Source organism: Somniosus microcephalus, chromosome 1, assembly GCF_052327205.1.
Source record: "Somniosus microcephalus isolate GS21.2 chromosome 1, FLI_Smic_1.0, whole genome shotgun sequence".
Classification (NCBI taxonomy): domain Eukaryota; kingdom Metazoa; phylum Chordata; class Chondrichthyes; order Squaliformes; family Somniosidae; genus Somniosus; species Somniosus microcephalus.
Window position 1 is genome coordinate 196,818,779 of NC_140987.1, and position 23,075 is coordinate 196,841,853.

Consider the following 23,075-nt stretch of genomic DNA (forward strand, 5'->3'; position numbering starts at 1 on the left):
GTTCCACCCTTTCATCAGACCCTATGTTCTCCAACATCTCTGGGAGGTTATTTGTGTCCTCCTTTGTGAAGACAGAACCAAAATATGTATTTAATTGGTCTGCCATTTCTTTGTTCCCCATTATAATTTCCCCTGCTTCTGACCGCAAGGGACCTACACTTGATTTCACTAATCTTTTTCTCTTCACATATCTATAAAAGCTCTTACAGTCAGTTTTTATGTTCCCTTCAAGCTAATAGAATCCACCTGGCTGGCGGATAGAAAACAGAGAGTTGGAATAAACGGCTCGTTTTCGGAGTGGCAGGCAGTGACCAGCGGGGTGCCGCAAGGATCTGTCCTGGGACCCCAGCTGTTCACAATATATATAAATGATCTGGATCAGGGAATTGGATGCAATATTTCCAAATTCGCTGACGACACTAAACTAGGAGGAGGGGTGGGCTCTGATGAGGATGTCAGGAGGCTACAGTGCGATTTGGACAGGTTGGGGGAATGGGCGGATACGTGGCAGATGCACTATAATGTGGATAAATGCGAGGTTATCCACTTTGGGGGTAAAAACAGGAGGGTAGATTATTATCTAAATGGCAATAGATTGGGAGATGGGGAAGTGCAGAGGGACCTGGGTGTTCTTGTGCACCAGTCACTGAAGGAGAGCATGCAGGTGCAACAGGCGATTAAGAAGGCAAATGGTATGTTGGCCTTCATATCAAGGGGGTTCGAGTATAGGAATAGGGATACCTTACTACAGCTGTACAAGGTGCTGGTGAGACCGCATCTGGAGTATTGTGTACAGTTTTGGTCGCCCCATCTGCGGAAGGATGTTCTTGCCATGGAAAGAGTGCAACGGCGATTCACCAGGCTGATACCTGGAATGGCGGGAATGACCTACGAAGAGAGATTAAATAGTTTGGGCTTGTACTCACTGGAGTTTAGAAGATTGAGAGGGGATCTCATCGAAACATATAAAATTATGGCAGGCCTGGACAGGCTGAATTCAGAGAGAATGTTTCCAATGGCCGGGGAGCACAGAACCAGGGGCCACAGTCTAAAAATAGCGGGCAAATCATTTAAAACAGAGATGAGGAAGAATTTCTTCACTCAAAGAGTGGTGAGCCTGTGGAATTCCCTGCCACAGAGGGCTGTGAAGGCTAATTCAATAAATATTTTCAAGAGAGAATTGGATATATTTCTGAAGGCTAAGGGGATTAAGGGTTACGGAGAAAAGGCGGGGACGGGGTACTGAACTGGTAAGATCAGCTATGATCTCAGACGAAGATCAGCCATGATCTCATTGAATGGCGGAGCAGGCTCGAAGGGCCGAATGGCCTACTCCTGTTCCTATCTCTATGTATCTATGTATCTATTTTCCCCTTCTTAATTAATCCCTTTGTCCTCCTTTGTTGAATCCTAAACTGCTCCCAATCCTCAGGGTTACCGCTTTTTCTGGCCAATTTATATGCCCTCTCCTTGGATCTTATGCTATCCCTAATTTCCCTTGTTAGCCACGGTTGAGTCACCCTTTTTGTTTTATTCTTATCCCAAACTGGGATGAACAACTTCTGTAGTTCATCCATGCGGTCTTTGAATGTTTGCCATTGCCTATCCACCGTCAACCCTTTGAGTGACATTCCCCAATCAATCCTACCCAATTCGCGCCTCATACCATCATAGTTTCCTTTATTTAAATTCAGGACCCTAGTCTCCGATTCAACTACTTCACTCTCCATCCTAATGAAGAATTCTATCATATTAACACCATTATTTTCTTGGGCGGTTGAGGTGCCTACTTGATTCAGGAGGGAGCCCCCAAAATATATGTAAATTTGGGTCCTAGATAGGACCCCAATGTAATTTTAATTGCCTACTGAGTGGAGCATCCGAAGTAACCATCCCGCTCAGTAAAATCTGGTGAACATCCAGCAGAATCCCGGTAAAGAAATTGTAAAACTTATTTTTGAGGGGCCCAGGGGAGCAGGAATAAAAGGCTGGTTTGTGACTTGGACGGGAACATGGAGGTGAATTTGTTCCTTGCTGCTCTTCTCCTCAGTGGTGAATGCCACAGGACTGGGGGTACATACTGCAACCACAGTGTGCCAGTGGTGGAAGGGGTGGGTATTGAGCCCAGTGGCAGGGATACTGATCAAGGAAACTGCTCTGTCCCTACATAGAGTTACATATAAGTTACAGCATGGAAACAGGCCTTTCAGCCCAGCCAGTCCTTGTGGTGTTTATCCTGTACATGAACAGCGGTCCTAATCCCATGTTCCCCTTTCCTTCAACCACCTTTCCACCCAATTCTTAAATGTTGTCATGGGCTATGTTTCAAACACTAACTCTGTTAGTGCATTTCACAACCTTACAACTCTCTGTGGAAAAGGTTTCTCCTGCCCCGTTTTAAATTTCTTATACTTAATTTTTTATCTATGTTCTGGATGGTGTCAAGTTCCTTGGGTGTTGTTGAGGCTCCACCCATCTGGGTGAATATTCCATCACATGCCTAACTTCAGCTTTGCAGATGGTGGAGAGGCTTTGTGAGATCAGGAAGTATCACAGTGTACCCAGCCTCTGTATAATGGTGTTGATATGGTTCAGTTAAGCTTCTGGTCAACTGTAAACCTCAGAATGTTGATGGTGGAGGACTTAGTGATGATAATGCTGTTAAATATCAGGTAGAGGTGGTTGGACCTTTTCTTGCTAGAGAGTGTCATTGCATGGCACTATGTCGTGCGAATGTTACCTGTCCTTTGTCAGCCTGGATGTTGTTCAAGTCTTGCTTTGAGTGGGTTTAGGCTGATTACTGGACGAGTTGTGAATGGAGCTAAATACTGTGGAATCATCAATGAACAGGTCAACTCCTGAACTTATGATGGAGGGAAGATCATCGATGAAGCCATGCTACCATAGAATGGCACTGAGCAAAGGCTAGGTAGGCACCAAGGGAACATCAGCAGGAGCCACAATATCTCACTTTCACACAAGTCTTGGTGGCCAATTCCAGGGTGCCATTGGTGGAGGGCTAGGAACAAGTTTTCCGCTTAGATTAGTGGGCTCAAATTATATTTTTCTTTCAGTAGGTTCATATGTGATCCAAGAAAAAGAAGCAAAAAATACTTTAAATAGAGAGCATTACCCTAAAAAGAACACTTTGTGATGCACCACATCTCTCACCATAGTGCCTAGTCTGGTTTGATCAGCTGTTCTTATTTCTATGCTGCTTATTGCATGATACATACATTTGGATATTCTGTTTATATAGATAAATTTTGATATACAACTGGGTTACCGAAATAATTAAGCCTTGGATTAGTACTTCTATAATTGGCAGATGAAAAATAGTTGACTTGCTAATCCTTATGCTGGAGCTTATTCAATTATTCATTAATCAATTTACTAGAGTTAAAAAATAAATACAGATTTATAGTTTACACACAGTTAATTAGATTTTGGAAAGGTGTGTTGATGTTTTGAGGTAAGATTTAGCAATAGACTGACAAGATAAAAACAAAAGAACTTGGATTTATACAATGCCTTATCATGACCACAGGACACCTCAAAATGCTTCACAACCAATGAATTACTTTTGCAGTGCAGTCACTGTTGCTCTGTAGGCAAATGTAGCAGCTAATGTTTACAGCAAGGTCCCACAAACAGTAAATGAATTGAGAAGGCTGAGGGGTCTTTAAATAGAGAAAATGATTCGATAGTGTAATGTATGTACCTTTAAGGGGGAGAACTACTTTTTACAGCTCCTGTATCCTGTAGTACTGGCAGTGACCACACCTGTATATAAACCCTGAGTAGTGATCTGTACAGTCAGTTGCAGTTTGAACCACGTTGAGCAAACACCTGTTGAACCGTTCTCTGCAGTCTTTTTCTTATTATTACACGGATGTAACAGTGGCGACTGTAGTGTATGTACCCGTCGACCTTTAAGAGAACTATTGTATGTAACCGTCCACCTTTAAGAGAACTACTTTAGGTGTTGCACTACTTTGTTGGCTTCTGTATACTGTAATACCGGCGGTGACCACACCGGTATATAAGTGCTGTGTCAGGAAGTATTGGGCAGATTCGCCCTGACCTACGAATAGTAAAGTCCTGTTTTAAGTTACTCTTGGAGTCTGTGTATTAATTAACTAAACAACCCACAGACTTTACAGTGGCGACGAGTCCGATCGTACCCTGCGGCAACAATACTTCCGAAGCAGTTAACGAGCGTCGAGAAGAGGCAACCGCCCTCGTCATTCTGCTGGGAGAAAACTCGAGTCTGCAGAGCTGGAAAGGAGGAAGAATTCAGAGACAAAGACTTCCATCAGCAACAGGCACTGACTGTCCCTTCTGCCATGGTGAGGAGTGAGCCGATCAGCACGAGAAGTAAGGCGGCCACGGTGACTGTGAGTAAGGGAAAAGTAAAAAGAATAACCGGAGGATAAGGGCGGTGCACTCGACCACGGTCGAGGGGGAAAGGAGCCGGACAGAAGTCGGGCCCAGAGGCGCTGAGACGGGGGCAGCGTGGAGCAAGGAAGCCGCGGTACTAATAGGCTGGGGGACGCAACGGCGTCGTGAGACAGCTAGACCGCGACCGGCGGGAAAAGCCGGGCAGCGACCGAAGCCACGAAGCGCTGCGACCGGGAGCGTAGGCGCGGGAAGAGATAAACCCAGCCGCAGCCGGGGAGGGAAGCACCGGACTGCGAGACGGCTGGGAGAGGCGTTTGGGAGCCGAGCGAGCGGGAGAGGCAGAGCCGACCAAGGGAGACTGCGCGAGAGCCAGTCCAGCGGCTGAAACTGTTCTCCGTCAACGGGGTGTACCCAGCGCCGGTAGAGCCGAGCGAGCGGGAGAGGCAGAGCCGACCAAGGGAGGCTGCGCGAGAGCCAGTCCAGCGGCTGAAACTGTTCTCCGTCAACGGGGTGTACCCAGCGCCGGTAGAGCCGAGAGAGCGGGAGAGAGACCGAGCCCGAGCAAGGGGAACTGAGCGAGAGCCAGCCCAGCGGCTGAACCTGTTCGCCGTCAACGGGGTGTACCCAGCGCCGGTTGCCCTGCCGAGATAAGGGAAAGCCCTGAAGCCGATGCGCAGGCTGTGAACCTGAAAGCCAGCGGCCGTCGCCTGTGGGGGAAAGTGTACCCCTCCCGCTAGGGAAGAAACGCGGGAAGCCACCATTAGGCGGGGAAGAAGACAGAAGCGGGAAACCGCCATTGAAGTGGGCGGGGAGAGAAGATAAGCGCGGGAAACCGCCATTTTCGCGGGAAAACCGCCATCAAAAAAAAAAAAAAATAAGTTAAAGAAATAATTCGGGGTGTTATCAGAAAGAGAGGAAGATGCCTAAGCGTGGTAACATCAACGATTTTAATGCCGAGGTAGAAGACTGGGCCACGTACGTGGGACGCATCGAGATCTATTGTGAGGCCAATAAAATAGAAGAAGATGACAAAGCTATAACCTTGCTAAACTCGATGGGCGCGAAGACATACGGGCTCTTGAAGCATCTACTATCACCAGCTAAATCGACGGATCAGACTTTCGATGATATTGTGGCTGTTCTGAAGGATCACTTGAACCCCACACCGTTGATGTTGGCGGAACGATTCAAATTCTATGCGAGAACGCAACGGAAAGACAAAAGCAACGCAGAATACTTGGTCGAACTGCGTAGACTAGCGAAATACTGCCAGTTTGGAGGGAATCTGACAGAGGCATTGCGAGACAAGTTCGTGTGCGGGTTGGCAAAGGAAGGAACGCAAAAGCGACTACTCGAAGAGAACGACCTTACACTTGACAGGGCTGTCCTTATTGCAGCATCGCACGAAGCCGCAGCGAAGGGAACTGCGGAAATGCAGCTAAAGACAGCAGCACTAAGTGTGGATCAAATTACCTCGACAACAACAAAATGCTATCGTTGTGGGAAGACAACACATGACCAGAACCAATGCTGGTTTAAGAACCAGGAATGTAGGAAATGTGGCAAACTGGGTCACATAGCTAAGGTATGCCAGTCAGGGAAGAAGACCAACAACCAAAGGACCAACAACCAAAGGAAGCCATCACAGGAAAAGTACAACAAGGTACACAAGGTGGCTGAGAAGAGTTCAGATGAACAGAATTCAGACTCACACTCCAACTGCAAGGAACTGGATAGTCTGAGAATTCACAATGTGAGTAATGAAGCTGACCGACAAGCTATCTGGATCACACTACAGATTGCAAAAGTCCAAGTGAAAATGGAAGTGGACGGTCATGAATAAGCATGATTATAAAAAGTTATTCAAGCATATTCCCCTATGGGATACGGAACTAGTATTGAAGACATACACGGGGCACAAAGTATACCCCATCGGAAAGATAGAAGTCAAGGTGAGATACAAGGACAAAGAGCACCAAAGAATGGACCTGTATGTGTTGCCTGAAGGAGGTCCACCACTTCTGGGACGGGAGTGGATCAGGAAAATAAAGATAGACTGGCATTCACTAAACACCATGACGGTAGATTCTGGAAAGGAAGATGTCAAACCTGAACGGTTGTCCAGAATATTAGACGAAGCTAAAGAGGTATTCCAGCAAGGACTGGGAACACTGCGAGGAATTAAAGCAAAGGTTAAGATTGCAGAACATGCAAGCCCAAAATTTTTCAAAGCCAGATCGGTACCTTACACGATACGACCTGCTGTGGAGGCAGAACTGGAAGAACTTGAACGATCAGGGGTACTGTCAAAAGTGGACTGGAGTGAGTGGGCCACGCCCATTGTTCCCGTCATGAAGTCTTCACCAAGTAACAAGCCAGGGGGATCGGGGAAGGTCCGCATCTGCGGAGACTTCAAGATCACAGTGAATCCGGTGCTTCACACGGTACAATACCCGCTTCCGTGGATTGAAGATATCTTTGCTTCGTTGGCTGGAGGGAAACACTTCACCAAGATAGACCTGGCACAGGCATACTTACAAATGGAAGTCGAGGAAGAGTCGCGTCAGTACCTCACCATCAACACACACAGAGGCTTGTATCGTTATAATAGACTGGTTTTTGGGGTAGCTTCGGCTCCAGCAATTTGGCAGAGGGCCATGGAGCAGGTATTACAAGGAATTCCAAGCACGCAGTGTTACTTAGACGATATCCTGATTACGGGAGAAGACGAGGAAGAACACCTCACAAATTTGAAACTGGTGCTCACTAGGTTGAAGGAATATGGCCTTCGAGTTAATCGCAAGAAATGTGAGTTCTTCCAGAAATGGATCTCGTACTGCGGTCATGTCATTGACCGAGAGGGGCTGCACAAGTCACCTGACAAGATAGAAGCTGTGGTGAAGGCCCCCGCTCCGGAAAACGTATCACAGTTAAGATCATTCTTGGGGTTGATTAATTATTATCACAAGTTTCTGCCGAATCTATCCACGGTGCTGCATCCGCTGAATGCTCTGTTGCGGAAAGAAGTACCATGGAAGTGGAGTGAGGAATGTAAAAAGGCCTTTTGCAGAAGCAAGGCGTTGATTACCTCTGAAGAAGTGTTGGCTCATTTCAACCCAACGTTACCTCTTCGTCTAGCTTGTGATGCTTCCCCCAATGGAATTGGAGCAGTACTTTCACACAAGTTACCAAATGGCTCGGAAAGGCCAGTGGCATTCGCGTCCCGATCATTGACCTCCGCAGAGCGAAATTATGCTCAAATAGATAGGGAGGCCCTCAGCCTTGTGTGGGGCGTAAAGAAATTCAATCATTATCTGCAGGGCAAGAAGTTCACATTACTGACAGACCACCAGCCGTTGGTGTCCATATTCAACCCTAACAAGGCCGTTTCCACCATGACAGCGCAAAGGTTACAGAGGTGGTCCGTGTTACTTGGGGCACACCAATATGACATCGAATACAAAAGGTCCAAACAGCATGGAAATGCTGATGGGTTATCGCGCTTGCCATTGCCGATAGTAGAAGAAGCGACTACAGTGGACCCGGTAGAGATGTTCCACTCATCCATAGTGGAATGTCTACCAGTAACAAATTCGATGATCGAAAACGAAACAAGAAATGACCCGACTCTCTCATGAGTCTATGATTTAACTGTGGAGGGATGGCCAGCACAGGGCGAACCAACGCTGCCAGCATTTTCGCAGAGAAAAGAACAGCTGTCAGCGTGTCGAGGAACCCTGATGTGTGGATCTAGAGTGGTGATTCCACCCAAACTTCAACAGAAGGTGTTAAAGGAGCTGCACGAGGGACATCTGGGTGGAGTGAAAATGAAGAACCTAGCAAGAACGTTTGTGTGGTGGCCAGGCATTGATGGGGACATCGAAGAAATCACTAAGAGCTGTCTAGGATGCCAGAAGGTCCAAAACGCGCCACCACAGGCTCCTCTGCATCCATGGGAGTGGCCCTCATCTCCTTGGCAAAGGGTACACATCGACTTTGCTGGTCCATTTATGGACTCAATGTTTCTAATCGCGGTGGATGCACACTCCAAGTGGCCGGAGGTAATAAAGATGTCCTCCACCACCACGGAAAAAACCATCACAGTGTTAAGGACCATGTTTGCTAGGAATGGGCTGCCGGAACAGATCTGTTCTGACAATGGACCGCAATTTGTGTCCGAAGAATTCAAGAAATTCATAGAGAGCAATGGGGTCAAGCACTACACGTCAGCCCCATACCATCCCGCCTCCAATGGATTGGCTGAAAGGTTTGTCCAGACCTTCAAGAAGGCCATAAAGGCCATGGGTAATGAAGACATTAACTTACAACATAAGGTGGATAGCTTCTTGTTGGCGTACAGGAATGCAACACATGCGGTCACAAATCAAACTCCCGCCATGATGTTTTTTAATAGGCGACTAAGATGCTGGCTGGATTTGCTTAAGCCAAACATCAGAAGGGACGTAGAGAACCGGCAATTCCAGGGCATGAATGAAAGGCCAACTAGATCTTTTCAGATAGGTCAACAAGTTTTGGCCCGGGACTACCGTACCGAGAAATGGCAGCCTGGAACTATCGGAAAAAGGCTAGGGCCGTTGATGTATACGGTGGACATTGGGGACAGTATAATAAGGCGCCATGTTGACCAGATCATAGGGTCAGCCACAAATGGCCAACCTACTCCACCACCGTACACGGTTAATGTTGAGACAGAGATACCCAGAACACCTACCTCCGATCTGGTAATACTGGAATCAGATGAACCTGACACTGTCCTTCAAGCCGAATCGACCTTGCCAGAAGCACCTACTACCCCGCCGGAAGTTACGATACCACCGAGGCGTTATCCGGACAGAGTCCGGAAACCTCCAGAGAGACTGAATCTGTGAACTGTCTTGCATAAAGTTGTATATATGTTATAATGTATGTTTAATGGAGAATCAGTATGTTGTAAGCTAAAAAGGGAGGATTGTAGTGTATGTACCCGTCTACCTTTAAGAGAACTATTGTATGTAACCGTCCACCTTTAAGAGAACTACTTTAGGTGTTGCACTACTTTGTTGGCTTCTGTATACTGTAATACCGACGGTGACCACACCGGTATATAAGTGCTGTGTCAGGAAGTATTGGGCAGATTCGCCCTGACCTTCGAATAGTAAAGTCCTGTTTTAAGTTACTCTTGGAGTCTGTGTATTAATTAACTAAACAACCCACAGACTTTACAGCGACGAGCAGATTCGAACCTACCTGCAACTCTGCATCACCTCCCAGGGATTCGCTCCTGGAGAACCGTGGAAGAAGGTCGAGTCCAGAAGCACGGGCGTCGACCACGGGCAACCGCCCAGTCATCCAGCAGAGATTTAAGCATCGCAGGGGAGGCTTTCGAGAGCCAGGCTTGGCTTTCCAGTCACGGTGGTCCAGCGAAACGGGCTGGCAACAGGTACTGCGCAGACCCTTCCCGGACAGCGGCGGCTAGAGCTGACCGAGCGGCACAGAAAAAGGCCGAGTAGCATCGACGGGGGAGAGAGAGAGGGCAGAGTGCACAGGGCACAGCTGGTGTTCAGGACCGAGTGGCGTCAACGGGGAGAGAGACGAGAGAGAGCAGAGCGCAGCCGGTGTTCAAGGGCCGAGCAGCATCAACAGGGGAGAGAGAGAGGGCAGAGCGCACAGGGCGCAGCCGGTGTTCAGGACCGAGCGGCGTCAACGTGGTAGAGAGGCGCGCAGGAAAACGCGAGGCGCTGCCATTGCCATGAGGACCGCAGAGAGCGGCATTGGCAGCAGCACAGGAGCAGCGCACAAAACCCACAGGGCGTCGCCATTTGCCACGAGGACCGCCGAGAGCGGCGTTGACAGCAGCGCGGGAGACGCCATTTTAAGCCGCAGCGGGGAAGAAAGGAAAGCGCGGGAGACGCCATTTTAAGCCGCAGCGGGGAAGAAAGGAAAGCGCGGGAGACGCCATTTTAAGCCAGTCTAGCCACACCCAAAAATGCCGAAGAGTGGCAGTATCACAGCGTTCGACAATGAAGTCGAAGATTGGATGACATATGTCGAACGCATAGAAGTATACTGCAAGGCGAATGAAGTGCCAGATGACAAGAAAGCGCTGGTATTGTTGAATTCAATGGGTGCAAAAACGTATGGCTTACTACAAAACCTAGTAACCCCAGAGAAGCCAGTAGAAAAGGATTTTGAAAACATAGTGTCAATCCTACAGGACCACTTAAACCCCACACCGCTGCTGATAGCAGAAAGATTTAAGTTCCACAAAAGGAACCAGCATAAAGACGAAAGTAATGCTGAGTATTTAACGGAACTGTGCAAGCTATCGAAACGCTGCCAGTTTGGAACGGGACTAGCAGATACTTTAAGGGACAAGTTTGTGTGTGGGCTTCAAAGTGAAGGAACCCAGAAATGGCTTCTATCAGAAAAGGATCTTACGCTGGACAAGGCTTTCAGCATTGCAGTATCACACGAAGCAGCAGCACGGGGCGCTGCAGAGATACAACGGAGACCGCAAGAATATGACACAAATGAAATGTCATACGGAACAGTGAAGTGCTATCGCTGCGGCAGAACAACACACGGCCATAATGATTGCTGGTTCAAGGACAAAGTGTGCAGACAGTGTGGAAAAGTAGGACACATAGCAAGAGTCTGCAGGTCGGGAAAGAAAACCAGCAGCAAGAAATCTCCACAGGAGAAGTACAAGAAGGTACATAAGGTGATGGAGAGTAGTGCAGATGAACAGAAGAGTGATACAGACTCCGGAAGCAAGGAGCTGGGTTGTCTGAAACTACATAATGTGATCAAAACGGAGGATCACCAAACTATCTGGGTCATGCTCAAGATAGCAGGAGTCCAAGTGAAAATGGAATTGGACACAGGATCAGCCCTAACAGTCATAAACCGAAGGGACTACAAGCGGCTATTCTCACATATACCCTTGAGAGATACAAAGATTGTCTTGAAGACGTACACGGGGCAAAAAGTCTACCCCAAAGGAAAAATAAGGGTGAACGTTATATATAACAGCAAGAAAACACCAAAAATGGACCTATATGTATTGCCAGATGGAGGACCACCACTACTAGGACGTGAATGGATCCGGAAGATACAGCTAGATTGGCATTCCATGCAAGCACTGACTGTAGATGCCAAAAAGGATGACGATGTCACACCTGGACGACTGTCAAAAATGCTAACTGATGCACAAGAAGTGTTCCAGCAGGGATTCGGAACACTAAAAGGCATAACAGCGACGATCAAAATAGAGGAAAATGCAAGCCTAAAGTTTTTTAAGGCCAGACTGGTACCTTATGCGATCCGCCCAGCCGTCGAAGCAGAGCTGGAAGGTTTGGAACGTTCAGAAGTACTGTCCAAAGTGGACTGGAGCGAGTGGGCTACACCCGTCGTTCCTGTAATGAAGAGGTCGTTGAGTAATACGCCTGGGGAACCAAAGAAGGTTCGCATCTGTGGGGACTTTAAGGTGACAGTGAACCCAGTCCTTCACACTGTACAATATCCGCTTCCGCGGATTGAAGATATTTTCACCTCGCTATCTGGAGGGAAACGCTTCACTAAGATTGATCTGGCCCAGGCGTACCTGCAAATGGAGGTAGAAGAAGCCTCGAAACAGTACCTCATGATCAACACTCATAAAGGTCTCTACCAATACAACCGGCTGTTGTTCGGGGTAGCATCAGCTCCGGCTATTTGGCAAAGGGCAATGGAACAAGTCCTGCAAGGGATTCCAGGGACCCAGTGTTATTTGGATGACATCCTGGTCACGGGCGAAAATTACAGTGATCACCTCGCCAACCTGGAGCAGGTGCTCACTAGATTGAAGGAATATGGGCTCCGAGCTAATCGCCACAAATGCGAGTTTTTCCAGAAGCAGATCTCGTATTGTGGCCACGTTATTGATGAAGAGGGGTTACATAAGTCCCCTGAAAAGATTGAGGCAGTAGTCAAGGCTCCAGCACCGGAAAATGTGTCACAACTGAGGTCGTTCCTCAGGCTGGTGAACTACTACCATAAGTTCTTGCCGAATTTGTGTACCGTACTACACCCACTGAACACCCTACTGCAAACGGGGGTACCATAGAAGTGGAGTGATGAATGTAAACGAGCTTTCCAGAAGAGCAAAGCATTGAGCAAATCAAAAGAGGTGTTGGCTCATTTCAGCCCAGCACTACCAATTCGGTTGGCGTGTGATGCATCACCCTATGGCATTGGAGCGGTGCTGTCGCACATATTCCCGGACGGCTCGGAGAGGCCAGTAGCCTTTGCGTCTCAGTCACTAACCTCAGCCGAGCGTAACTATGCCCAGATTGACAGGGAGGCCCTCAGCCTAGTGTAGGGAGTGAAAAAGTTCAATCACTATCTGCACGGGCAGAAGTTCACCTTGCTGACTGACCACCAACCACTTGTCTCCATCTTTAATCCAAAGAAGGGCGTTCCGGTGATGACTGCGCAATGGCTACAAAGATGGTCCCTTTTTCTAGGGGCGCACCAATATGAAATCGAGTATAAGGGCACGAAACAGCATGGAAACGCTGATGGGCTATCACGCCTGCCACTGCCTACTGCGGAGGAAGCACCAGCAGTGGATCCTGTCGAAATATTTCATTCGACTATAATTGAATGCTTGCCAGTAACTAACGCTGGTATAGAGAAGGAGACCCGAAATGACCCGACACTGTCTCGGGTATATGATTTGACGGTGAAGGGATGGCCAGCACATAGCGACTCACTGTTGCCAGCATTCTCATCCAGAAGAGAACAGCTGTCAGTATGCCAGGGGACCTTGATGTGTGGATCCCGAGTGGTAATTCCACCCAAATTAAGGAAGAGAGTGCTCAATGAGCTTCACAAAGGTCATCTGGGAGGGGTGAAAATGAAAAGCCTTGCTAGGGCTTATGTGTGGTGGCCGGGGATCGATCAGCAAATCGAGGACCTGACAAAGAGCTGCTCAGGATGCCAGAAGGTCCAAAATGCACCACCACATGCCCCTCTGCACCCATGGGAGTGGCCCTCATCTCCATGGCAACGGGTGCATATTGATTTTGCTGGTCCATTCATGGACTCAATGTTTTTAATAGCCGTGGATGCACACTCAAAATGGCCTGAGGTGATCAAAATGTCCTCCACCACCACGGAGAAAACTATTGCAGTCCTACGGACCATTTTTGGCCAGGAACGGCTTGCCAGAGCAGATTTGCTCTGATAACGGACAACAGTTTGTGTCCGAAGAGTTTCGAAGATTTATGAAAAGGAATGGGGTAAGGCATTACACATCCGCCCCGTATCATCCAGCCACAAATGGATTGGCTGAGAGGTTCGTACAAACCTTTAAAAAAGCAGTAAAGGCCATGTGCGATGACGACATTCCACTGCAGCATAAGGTGGACAATTTCCTGTTAGCCTACAGAAATGCGACACATGCAGTCACCAACCAGGCCCCGGCCATGATGTTCTTTAACCGAAGGTTGAGATCTCGTCTGGATTTGCTCAGACCAAATGTACGAAGAGATGTTGAGAATAAGCAATTTCAGCACATCAATGAGAAGCCGACAAGGAGCTTCAATGTAGGGCAACCAGTCTTGGCCCGCGACTACCGAACAGAGAAATGGCAACCAGGAACGATATGCACACGGCAGGGGCCACTAATGTACACAGTGGATGTTGGGGAGAACATTGTGAGACGCCATGCTGACCAGATCCTAGAGTCACAGGAACGAGTCAACCCCAAGTCTCGGCCATACGTATCTGGTGAGGAACCCGACGTACAGGTCGCATCTACCTCAGAAACAATAGCATTGGAAGCTGATGAATCAACTGACGACAGGGTGTTAGAATCGCCTCCACACCAAGAGTGAGACACTTGGGAAAGGCGTTATCCAGAAAGAATCAGGAAGCCTCCCCAAAGACTGAATTTATAAATAGACTATTTTCAGTTAATGTTGCATGCTAAAAGTGTTAATTGTAATTAGTTTGATATTTAATTGTTAAATGAGTGTTATGGTACTGTTAATCTAAAAGGGAAGGAATTGTAATGTATGTACCTTTAAGGGGGAGAACTACTTTTTACAGCTGCTGTATCCTGTAGTACCGGCAGTGACCACACCTGTATATAAACCCTGAGCAGTGATCTGTACAGTCAGTTGCAGTTTGAACTACGTTGAGCAAACACCTGTTGTACCGTTCTCTGCAGTCTTTTTCTTATTATTACACGGATGTAACAGATAGGGTCGATACAGAGAAACAATTTCCTCTGGGAAGGGAAATCCAGAACAAGAGGGCATAATCTTAAAATTAGAGCTAGGCCATTTAGGAGTGGAATCATGAAGCACTTTTTCACACAAAGGGTGGTGGAAATCTGGAACTCTCTCCCCCAAAAGGCAGTGGATGCTGGGTCAATTGAAATTTTTAAGACTCAGAACGTTAGATTTTTGTTAGGTAAGGGATCAAGAAATATGGATCAAAGGCAGGTAAATAGAGTTGAGGTACAGATCAGCAAGTAACTTTCACGCCACACAATGACCATCTCCTACAAGAGTCTAGCCACCACTCCTTGACATTCAAGGGGATTACGATTGCTGAATCTCCCACCATCAACAGCCTGGCGGCAATGTTCCCATTAATTTTTTTTGGGGTGTGCGGCCCATTCAAAATACCACACATGTGCAATTTTCCCATTTAAAAGCCAGTGAGCCGGCTGCGCGGGAGCTCCAGAGCGCTACGTGTCCACGCAGCTTAAAGGGAACATTGTCTGGGGGTCACCATTGACCAGAAACTTAACTGGACCAGCCACATAAATACTGTGGCTACAAGAGCAGGTCAGTGGCTGGGTATTCTGCAGGGAGTGACTCACCTCCTGACTCCCCAAAGTCTTTCCACTATCTACAAGGCACAAGTCAGGAGTGTGATGGATTACTCTCCACTTGCCTGGATGAGTGCAGCTCCAACAATACTCAACAAGCTTGACACCATTCAGAACAAAGCAGCCCGCTTGATTGGCATCCCATCCACCACCTTAAACATTCACTCCTTCCACCACTGGCATACCGTGGCTGCAGTGTGTACCATCTACAAGATGTACTGCAGCAACTTGTCAAGGCTTCTTCGGCAGCACCTTCCAAACCCATGACCTCTACCACCTAGAAGGACAAGGGCAGCAGGCACATGGGAACACCAACACCTCCAAGTTTCCCTCCAAGTCACACACCATCCTGACTTGGAAATATGTCACCATTCCTTCATTGTCGCTGGGTCAAAATCCTGGAATTCTCTCCCTAACAGCACTGTGGGAGTACCTTCACCTCACGGTCTACAGTGGTTCAAGGCGGCGGCTCACCACCACCTTCTCAAGGGTAATTAGGGATGGGCAATAAATGCTGGCCTTGCCAGCGATGCCCATATCCCATGAATGAATAAAGAAAAAAGCCATGACCTAATTAAATGGCTGAACAGGCTCAAGGGGCTGAATGACCTACTCCTGTTCCTATGTTTCAATTTAATTTCATAAAATCTGCGCTATGTCAAACAAAATAAAACTGGTTTACAGAATGTGTGTGGTTGCAGAACGTTTGAAATAGATAGATATGAAACAATGATCAGAAGAGCCCAGTGGTGAAGAAACATATACAGTGTAAAAGCTGAGATTTGAGGTGAGAAAATGATCTAAGATCTAAATTACCAGGTCAATCAGAGATATAGGTCGACTGATTGAAAGTTGCAGTTGCTTGGCATCATTGGGTGCTGCAGAAACATACATTATCTTCCAATTTCTTTGCATTTCAAATGACTTTAGGGACATTTAGGATAAAGTATAAAAGCATCATTACAGGTTCCAACATGTCATGAAAGTAATGATGCTTTTATCAGTCCAATGTTTCAGCTCTATTTTAACAGCAGTGGCAAGGGCCAGCATGGCTGCTAGTTGACAAGGGATACTTGTTACTCCTATGGCTCATGATGCAGCTTCGTAGTACCACCAGTGCTGCAGAGGAGCATTACAATGAAGATCACATGAAGACAAGGGTAAGAATTGATCAAGTCATTGGAATGCTGAAAGGAAGGTGCCTGCATAGGCCCAGAGGTACTTTGTATGAAGTGCCCAGCAGCATCTCGTGATCTTTGATAGCATGTACTTTTAGCGCGCCGGCGAAGTTAGCGACACAAAGGGGGTGCCACCAAATTTTCCCCAAAGCCTCTAATTAAGGTCTTCATAGCATATGCGTGACGTGTAAATTATTTGAAGTGGGGGGTAATATTTTATATAACATTGGGAGTTAATACCCCATATTAGGTGCAATTCTGGAGGCGTCCAGTGATGGCGTGCATGAATATAAATGCCTGACTGCAGAAGTAAATTCATCCTTAGGCTTCAACAGAATAAAACAGGCAAGTTGCGGCTGCCAATCAGGTGCCCCAGTGCAGTTCACCTGTTGGGGCCTTATGATATTTGACCCGTGTCAAGTCCGGGAGAAGGAGGGAATGATCAGGAAGGGAGCAAGGGTGGGCCAATAGTGGCCTGCATTGTTTTGTGGAGCCAGTAGGAACACTCCTGCTCCTTCCAATTCCACAAAATAATAAAAACCTTCCATGTTTTGGGGCCTTTTTTGAGTGGCCTCCAGCATTCCCTTTAAGGACTGCTGGTTAGGCTGCTCAAGACCCAGAAATGGCAATCGAAGCTTGAGCATTGCAAGATCCAAATTTGGGAGTCTAGATCTGAAATGTTCCCATTAAGATTGGGTGCAGGCCTCTGCACTGCTGGATTGGTTATTGTTGCGCCTGTTTTAGGCCCATTAAATGAGTGCAAGAAAATTAATTTAGACCCCAATGTCTCCTCAAATATTGCCTTTCTCTGGCTTTCTCCATCCTACACTCTTCTTCCTCCTCATCCATTAAAATTGCATACAAGGGTACTCAGAACCAATGTTCCCTTTAATTGTTTTTGGGTGCCCAGCCCCTTTAAGGGGCTGCGCGACTCATTCAAAATACCGCGCATGCGTGGGTTTTTCCGATTTAAAAGCCGGTGAGCCGGCTGCATGTAAGCTGCAGAGTGGCTGCGCAGCTTAAAGGGAACATTGATCAGAACCTCTTACTGTTTTGGGCAAAAGTCTGCTAGTGGTCTCAGAGGCCCTCTGGCTGGCAGAGGCAAGTCAGACAAATCTTGTCTGATTACGCTACTGTGAAGCACCTTGGGATGTTTTTACTATGAGAAAGGCGCTATATAAATGCAAGTTGTTATTGTTGCAGTAAGAGTATGTGCTAAGTCAGCATATGATATACAAGAGTAACACCATAGGAAGAACTTAAAACTGGCTTGCTTTTTGCACACGCTATCAGAACTGAACACAAAATACTTTTTATTGTGTTATTTCTACAGAAAGATGTAAATGTTTTACACAAGTAATTTATTGCTAGTTTTTATTTTAGAGTTTGTCTCTAAATTCTACATAAATTGTACATCCAAGTTAATCACAGTGATTTAATTTACTTCTCTGCAACTATGTAAAAAAAAACCTACAGGAAATGCTTTTTAAATAGATTTGTTTGAAGGCTAAGGTCATAATCAGTTAAACATTACAAAAATGTTGTACAAACATTGAAAAGTATAACACTGTTCTACATATTTAAATGCAAAATTTTAGTGCAAAGAAGTACGTCTGAAAAGTATAAAAATATGGACAAATTTGATTTAAAAAGCACATAAGGGTGTTAGAGGTGAGTGTCTGCTATTGGTATTCTTCGGAGCTCCACAATCTGCGAATTAGCAATGCTTCCACCATCTTGGCTTCCGTGATATGATTCATTATCACTGGCATTGAGGCCTGCACCTGAAGCAAGAGGAAACACTCATTTAGAATCATTAGGAGAGGCATATTTGTTCTTTTCAATAAGAGTTTATGGCCTGGAAATAACTCTCAAGCCACTGAAGGGTATCCTTTTGAAAATGGCAGCATAGAAATTCTCCAAAAGGCTCAATGGATAAATGAACCATGTAGTGTGGCACTGAACCGTGTGTTGTGCTGAGCAAGCTGATATACATTGGGATAGCACTTATAGTACTAAATAATTGGGCTCAGTGTCTCTGGGCTAAAGTTATAAAAAATCAGCTCGGGTTCCTGCTTCTAATCGCTATCCAATAACGCCCTTTAGAAAGCACACATGTGAACATCGGTGAGGACAGGATCTGGTTTAAACTCAAACTCATCCAAAATGCTACCACTTTGATCCTAGCCCATACTAAATTGTGCTCAGCTATCACCCTTTTCGTTGTCAGACACTACTTGCTCCTCTTCCTTCAATGCATTGACTTCAAAATCCTCGTGCCTGTTTATAAAATGCACTTCCTCCTTGTCCCACCCTACCTCTACAAACTCCTCCAGTTCTATATTTTCTTTTTCATAGAATCATAGAATGATGCAGCACAGAAGGAGGCCATTCAGCCTATCATGCCTGTGCTGGCTCTTTATTAGAGCTATCCAATTAGTCCCACTCCCCTGCTCTTTCCCCATAGCTCTGTAATTTATCCAAATCTCTTTTGAATGTTACCATTGAATCTGCTTCCACCACCCTTTCAGGCAGTGCATTCCAGATTACAACAACTCGCTGTGTAAAAAAATGTTTCCTCATGTTGCCTCTGGTTCTTTTGCCAATCACCATAAATCTGTGTCCTCTGGTTACTGACCCTTCTGGAAACAGTTTATCTTCATTTACTCTATCAAAAATATTCATTATTTTGAACACCTCTATCAAATCTCATCTTAACCGTCTCTGCTCTAAGGAGAACAACCCCAGCTTCTCCAATCTCGCCACATAAATGAAGTCCCTCATCCCTGGTGCGTTCTAGTACTCTCTTCTGCACTCTCTCCAAGGCCTTGACATCATTCCTAAAAAGTGTGGTGCCCAAAATTGAACACAATACTCCAGCTGAGGCCGAACCAGAGTTTTCTAAAGGTTTAGCATCACTTCTTTGCTTTTGTACTCTATTTCTCTTAATAAAGCCAAGGATCTCATTATTTTTTTAACAGCCTTCTCAACTTGTCCTACCACCTTCAAAGATTTGTGTACATACACTCCCAAGTCTCTCTGTTCCTGCACCCCTTTAAAATTGTACCATTTAGTTCATATTGCCTCTCCACATTCTTCCTACCAAAATGTATCACTTCACACTTCTCTGCCTTAAATTTCATCTGCCATGTATATCCACCTCATTGTTTACTACATTTTTGAGTTTTGTATCATCTACAAACTTTGAAATGATGCCCTGTATACCCAAGTCCAGGTCATTAATATATATCAAAAAGAGCAGTGGTCCTAATGCTGACCCCTGGGAACACCAGTGAATACTTCCTTCTAGTCTGAAAAACAACCATTCCCCACTACTCTCTTTGTTCTGTCCCATAGTCAATTTTGTATCCATGCTGCACTGTCCATTTCATTCCATGGACTTCAATTGTGCTAACAATAATTATGGTACTTTTTCAAACGCCTTTTGACAGTCCATATACACAACATAAACTGCACTGCCCTCATCAACCCTCTCTGTTACTTCAAAGAACTTAATCAAGTTAGTCAAACACGATTTGCCTTTAACAAATCCGTGCTGACTTTTATTTATTAACCCATACTTTTCCAAATGCCAATTCATTTTTTCCCGGATTATTGTTTCTAAAAGTTTCCCCAATACCGACGTTAGGCTGAATGGCCTGTAGTTGCCGGGTTTATCCCTCTGCCCTTTTATGCACACTTTTCTTTGCTGACTCTGGCCTAGTGTGCATCAAACTCTTCTTCGTGGTCCTGGATTTTGTAATTCTTTCCCTAAATCACTCTGCCTTGTTGCATCTCAATCCATCTTCAAGATCTCCTAAAAAGTTATCTTTGACAATGTGTTGTTACCCTTCCTAACTCAATGAGCTGGCCAATACAGATCTATGTTCACACACAAAGAATGGACACTTGAGTGACATACTGGGCAGGTTGCCAGAGCCCATGGAACCACATCCCAGCATGTGTCAGGATCTTCAGGAGTGGAGGCAAAGGAAAGAAAGTTTATGCTGGCACGTGGCATACAGTTGCTAAACGGCACAAGAACAGTGTGTACCTAACCCAGGGTTTTGACATAGCAATGACCTATATCTGACTGAATCACCTGATTCTGCTGAGTTCCACATCACCTCAATGGAAGGAAGCTACTGCATATTTTTGTAAATTAAAGTAAATTATACAGTACCTTTTCACAATGACAATATTTTCCAGCTGTTTCATAAATAATTACTGTATGTTTATACATGAGATATGGAAACAATTCTATTTGGGGCATAAGTAATCTGGCCTCGTAACTTAACTCGTGAGAGACAAAGTCATGTAATATTTGCCTTCTCCTGTAGAAGACTAATATATATTCTTTATCTATTTCAGTTCTCCTTGTAAGATATTATAAAATACAACATAATGGAAACTGATCATTTGCTATCAGTCACTTGATTATTTTAGGGTACGGTAGCATAGTGGTTATGTTACTGGGCTAGTAATCCAGAGGCCTGGACTAATGATCCAGAGACAAGAGCTCAAATCCCACCACGGCAGCTGGGGAATTTAAATTCAATTAATTAAATAATTCTGGAATAAAAAGCTAGTATCAGCAATGATGACCATGAAACTACCAGATTGTCGTAAAAACCCATCTGGTTCACTAATGTCCTTTAGGGAAGGAAATCTGCCATCCTTATCTGGTCTGGCCTATATGTGACACCAGACCCACAGCAACGTGGTTGATTCTTAACTGCCCTCTGCAAGCCACTTAGTTGTACCAAACCTCTACAAAGAAGTATGCTAAGCAGCACTGTGGGAGTACCTTCACCACACGGACTGCAGCGGTTCAAGAAGGCAGCTCACCACCACCTTCTCAAGGGAAATTAGGGGTGGGCAATAAATGTTGGCCTTGCCAGCAATGCCCAAATCCCATGAACAAATATAAAAAATATATACTTTACCCAAGTAAAGTGTATTAAAATAAATAGAGAGTCACCCAATGAGATGATATCACATCAGGAGCAAAGCAGTTTAGCACTGGGCCCAGTTTATAAATCATAGCAGTTGCTATGTTATGTTGCTAGGTCACAAAGTGCATCATTAAATTGGTTTTATTACAGTGATGTCTATTTTAAGAGTTGCATTTGACTCATACTTAACTAGTCCTTAATGTCCTGTAACCTATGCTGAACACACACCTTTAAGTTTACGACTGCTAAAATAGAATGCATGTACAAGATTGTACTGCAGCAAAACTCTCTGCTGTAAGCCTACATGTAATAACTCTTCATAAAGATCTGTATTTAAGGGCATTGGCTTCATGAAATCCTATTTGATGAACTGTTTTCTTGTTTGGGGAGGAAGAACAGCCACGATGATACCACGTGCAGGAGACAGGATGTTGCATTTCAACATGATTTATGTTACTGCATCATGAATTAAGAAAGGTTTGCCAAGTACTTTTTCATGAAGACTTTTTTAAGCTTATATCAGCACTAGTCCCTCAATCATGCATGCCTTAATATATGGATTTGGTTAGATCCAAGGTAATTTTTTTTATCAGAACAGACTGTTTTCCACACTAGTAGCTCACCTGTGGCATTGCTTGTGGCTAACCTGGGACTTGCAGCACAATTTCCGGTGCTTACCATGGTCCCATGTCCGCCTAAACACAATAGTGGCTTGCTCATTGCTATAATATGGTAAATTTACTGAAGCACTACATCATATCAGGTAAAACTCTTACAAATCTTACTGATACTGAAAAATACAGGCCTCACAGATATAGAGGCCGAAATTCCGTGGCACCAACAGTGCTCCTGGGACACAAGGACTCCACTCTGAATCATGTCTGCTTGTAATTCACACAAGGGCCTGGTTAGGGCGGAACTCCTGTCCACCTCAAACATGGCGCTGATGTCAGAGCAGGCAGGGATGAGGAGAGGGGGAATTTCCTTGGTGCTGGCTTGCCTGATGACCTGGACATTGGGATGAACTGGCATTTAGATGGTGCCCACCTGGATCCTGGCCTGGACCCCCTGAAGATGCCTGCTCCATTGTGCATATCAGTTCCTTGTAATGGGGGCTGATCGAACTGCTTAAAAAAAGCTCCTTTAGCAGTTAAGTGTAGGCCTCTCTCGCCCTGGACACTCCCCCCCCACCTTGCGAACCGCTGACCATTCCAGCACTTACCTTGGACATGGTGAGCAGTTTATGGGCTGCACTTTCCACAGACTGCCCTCCCATTTTGGGCAGGAAGTTGGCCAGTGGCATGTTTATGAGATCCGGTCGTTAAAATCGTTTGGGGTTCCCATTGCTATTCTAGGACGGGCTGGCTGCTCGCTAGGCTGCTTGCCCACCCGGGGGTTAAAATTCTCACCCACATCTTTGAAGCTCACGTGGTCTCAAAGCAAATAAATAAATTAGTAAAAATGTGTTTTGTAGAAACTGGAAGGATTAAACATCTACAAAGTTCCTGTGCCGGATGAGTTACATCCTAGAGTCCTCAAGGAACAAAAAGTGACATTAGTGATGCTTTGATTGGTATTTTTCAGGGCTCCATAAAACCTCAAGAAGTACCTGAGGACAGAAGAGTTGCAAATGTAGATCCAATATTCAAAAAGATACAA

General features: G+C 45.7%; 1 protein-coding gene across 5 annotated transcripts in view; it reads right to left on the minus strand.

The window, feature by feature from the left end:
• Positions 1-17,743: 17,743 nt before the first annotated feature.
• The window catches only part of adgrv1 (adhesion G protein-coupled receptor V1), a 986,427-nt gene continuing 981,095 nt past the window's right edge, over positions 17,744-23,075 (minus strand). For all 5 annotated transcript variants that reach the window (XM_085989059.1, XM_085989068.1, XM_085989050.1 and 2 more), the window contains one exon: positions 17,744-18,245. In XM_085989059.1, the coding sequence (XP_085845185.1) occupies positions 18,127-18,245 (119 nt within the window). In that variant the 3' untranslated portion in view covers positions 17,744-18,126. The remainder of the gene's footprint in view (positions 18,246-23,075) is intronic.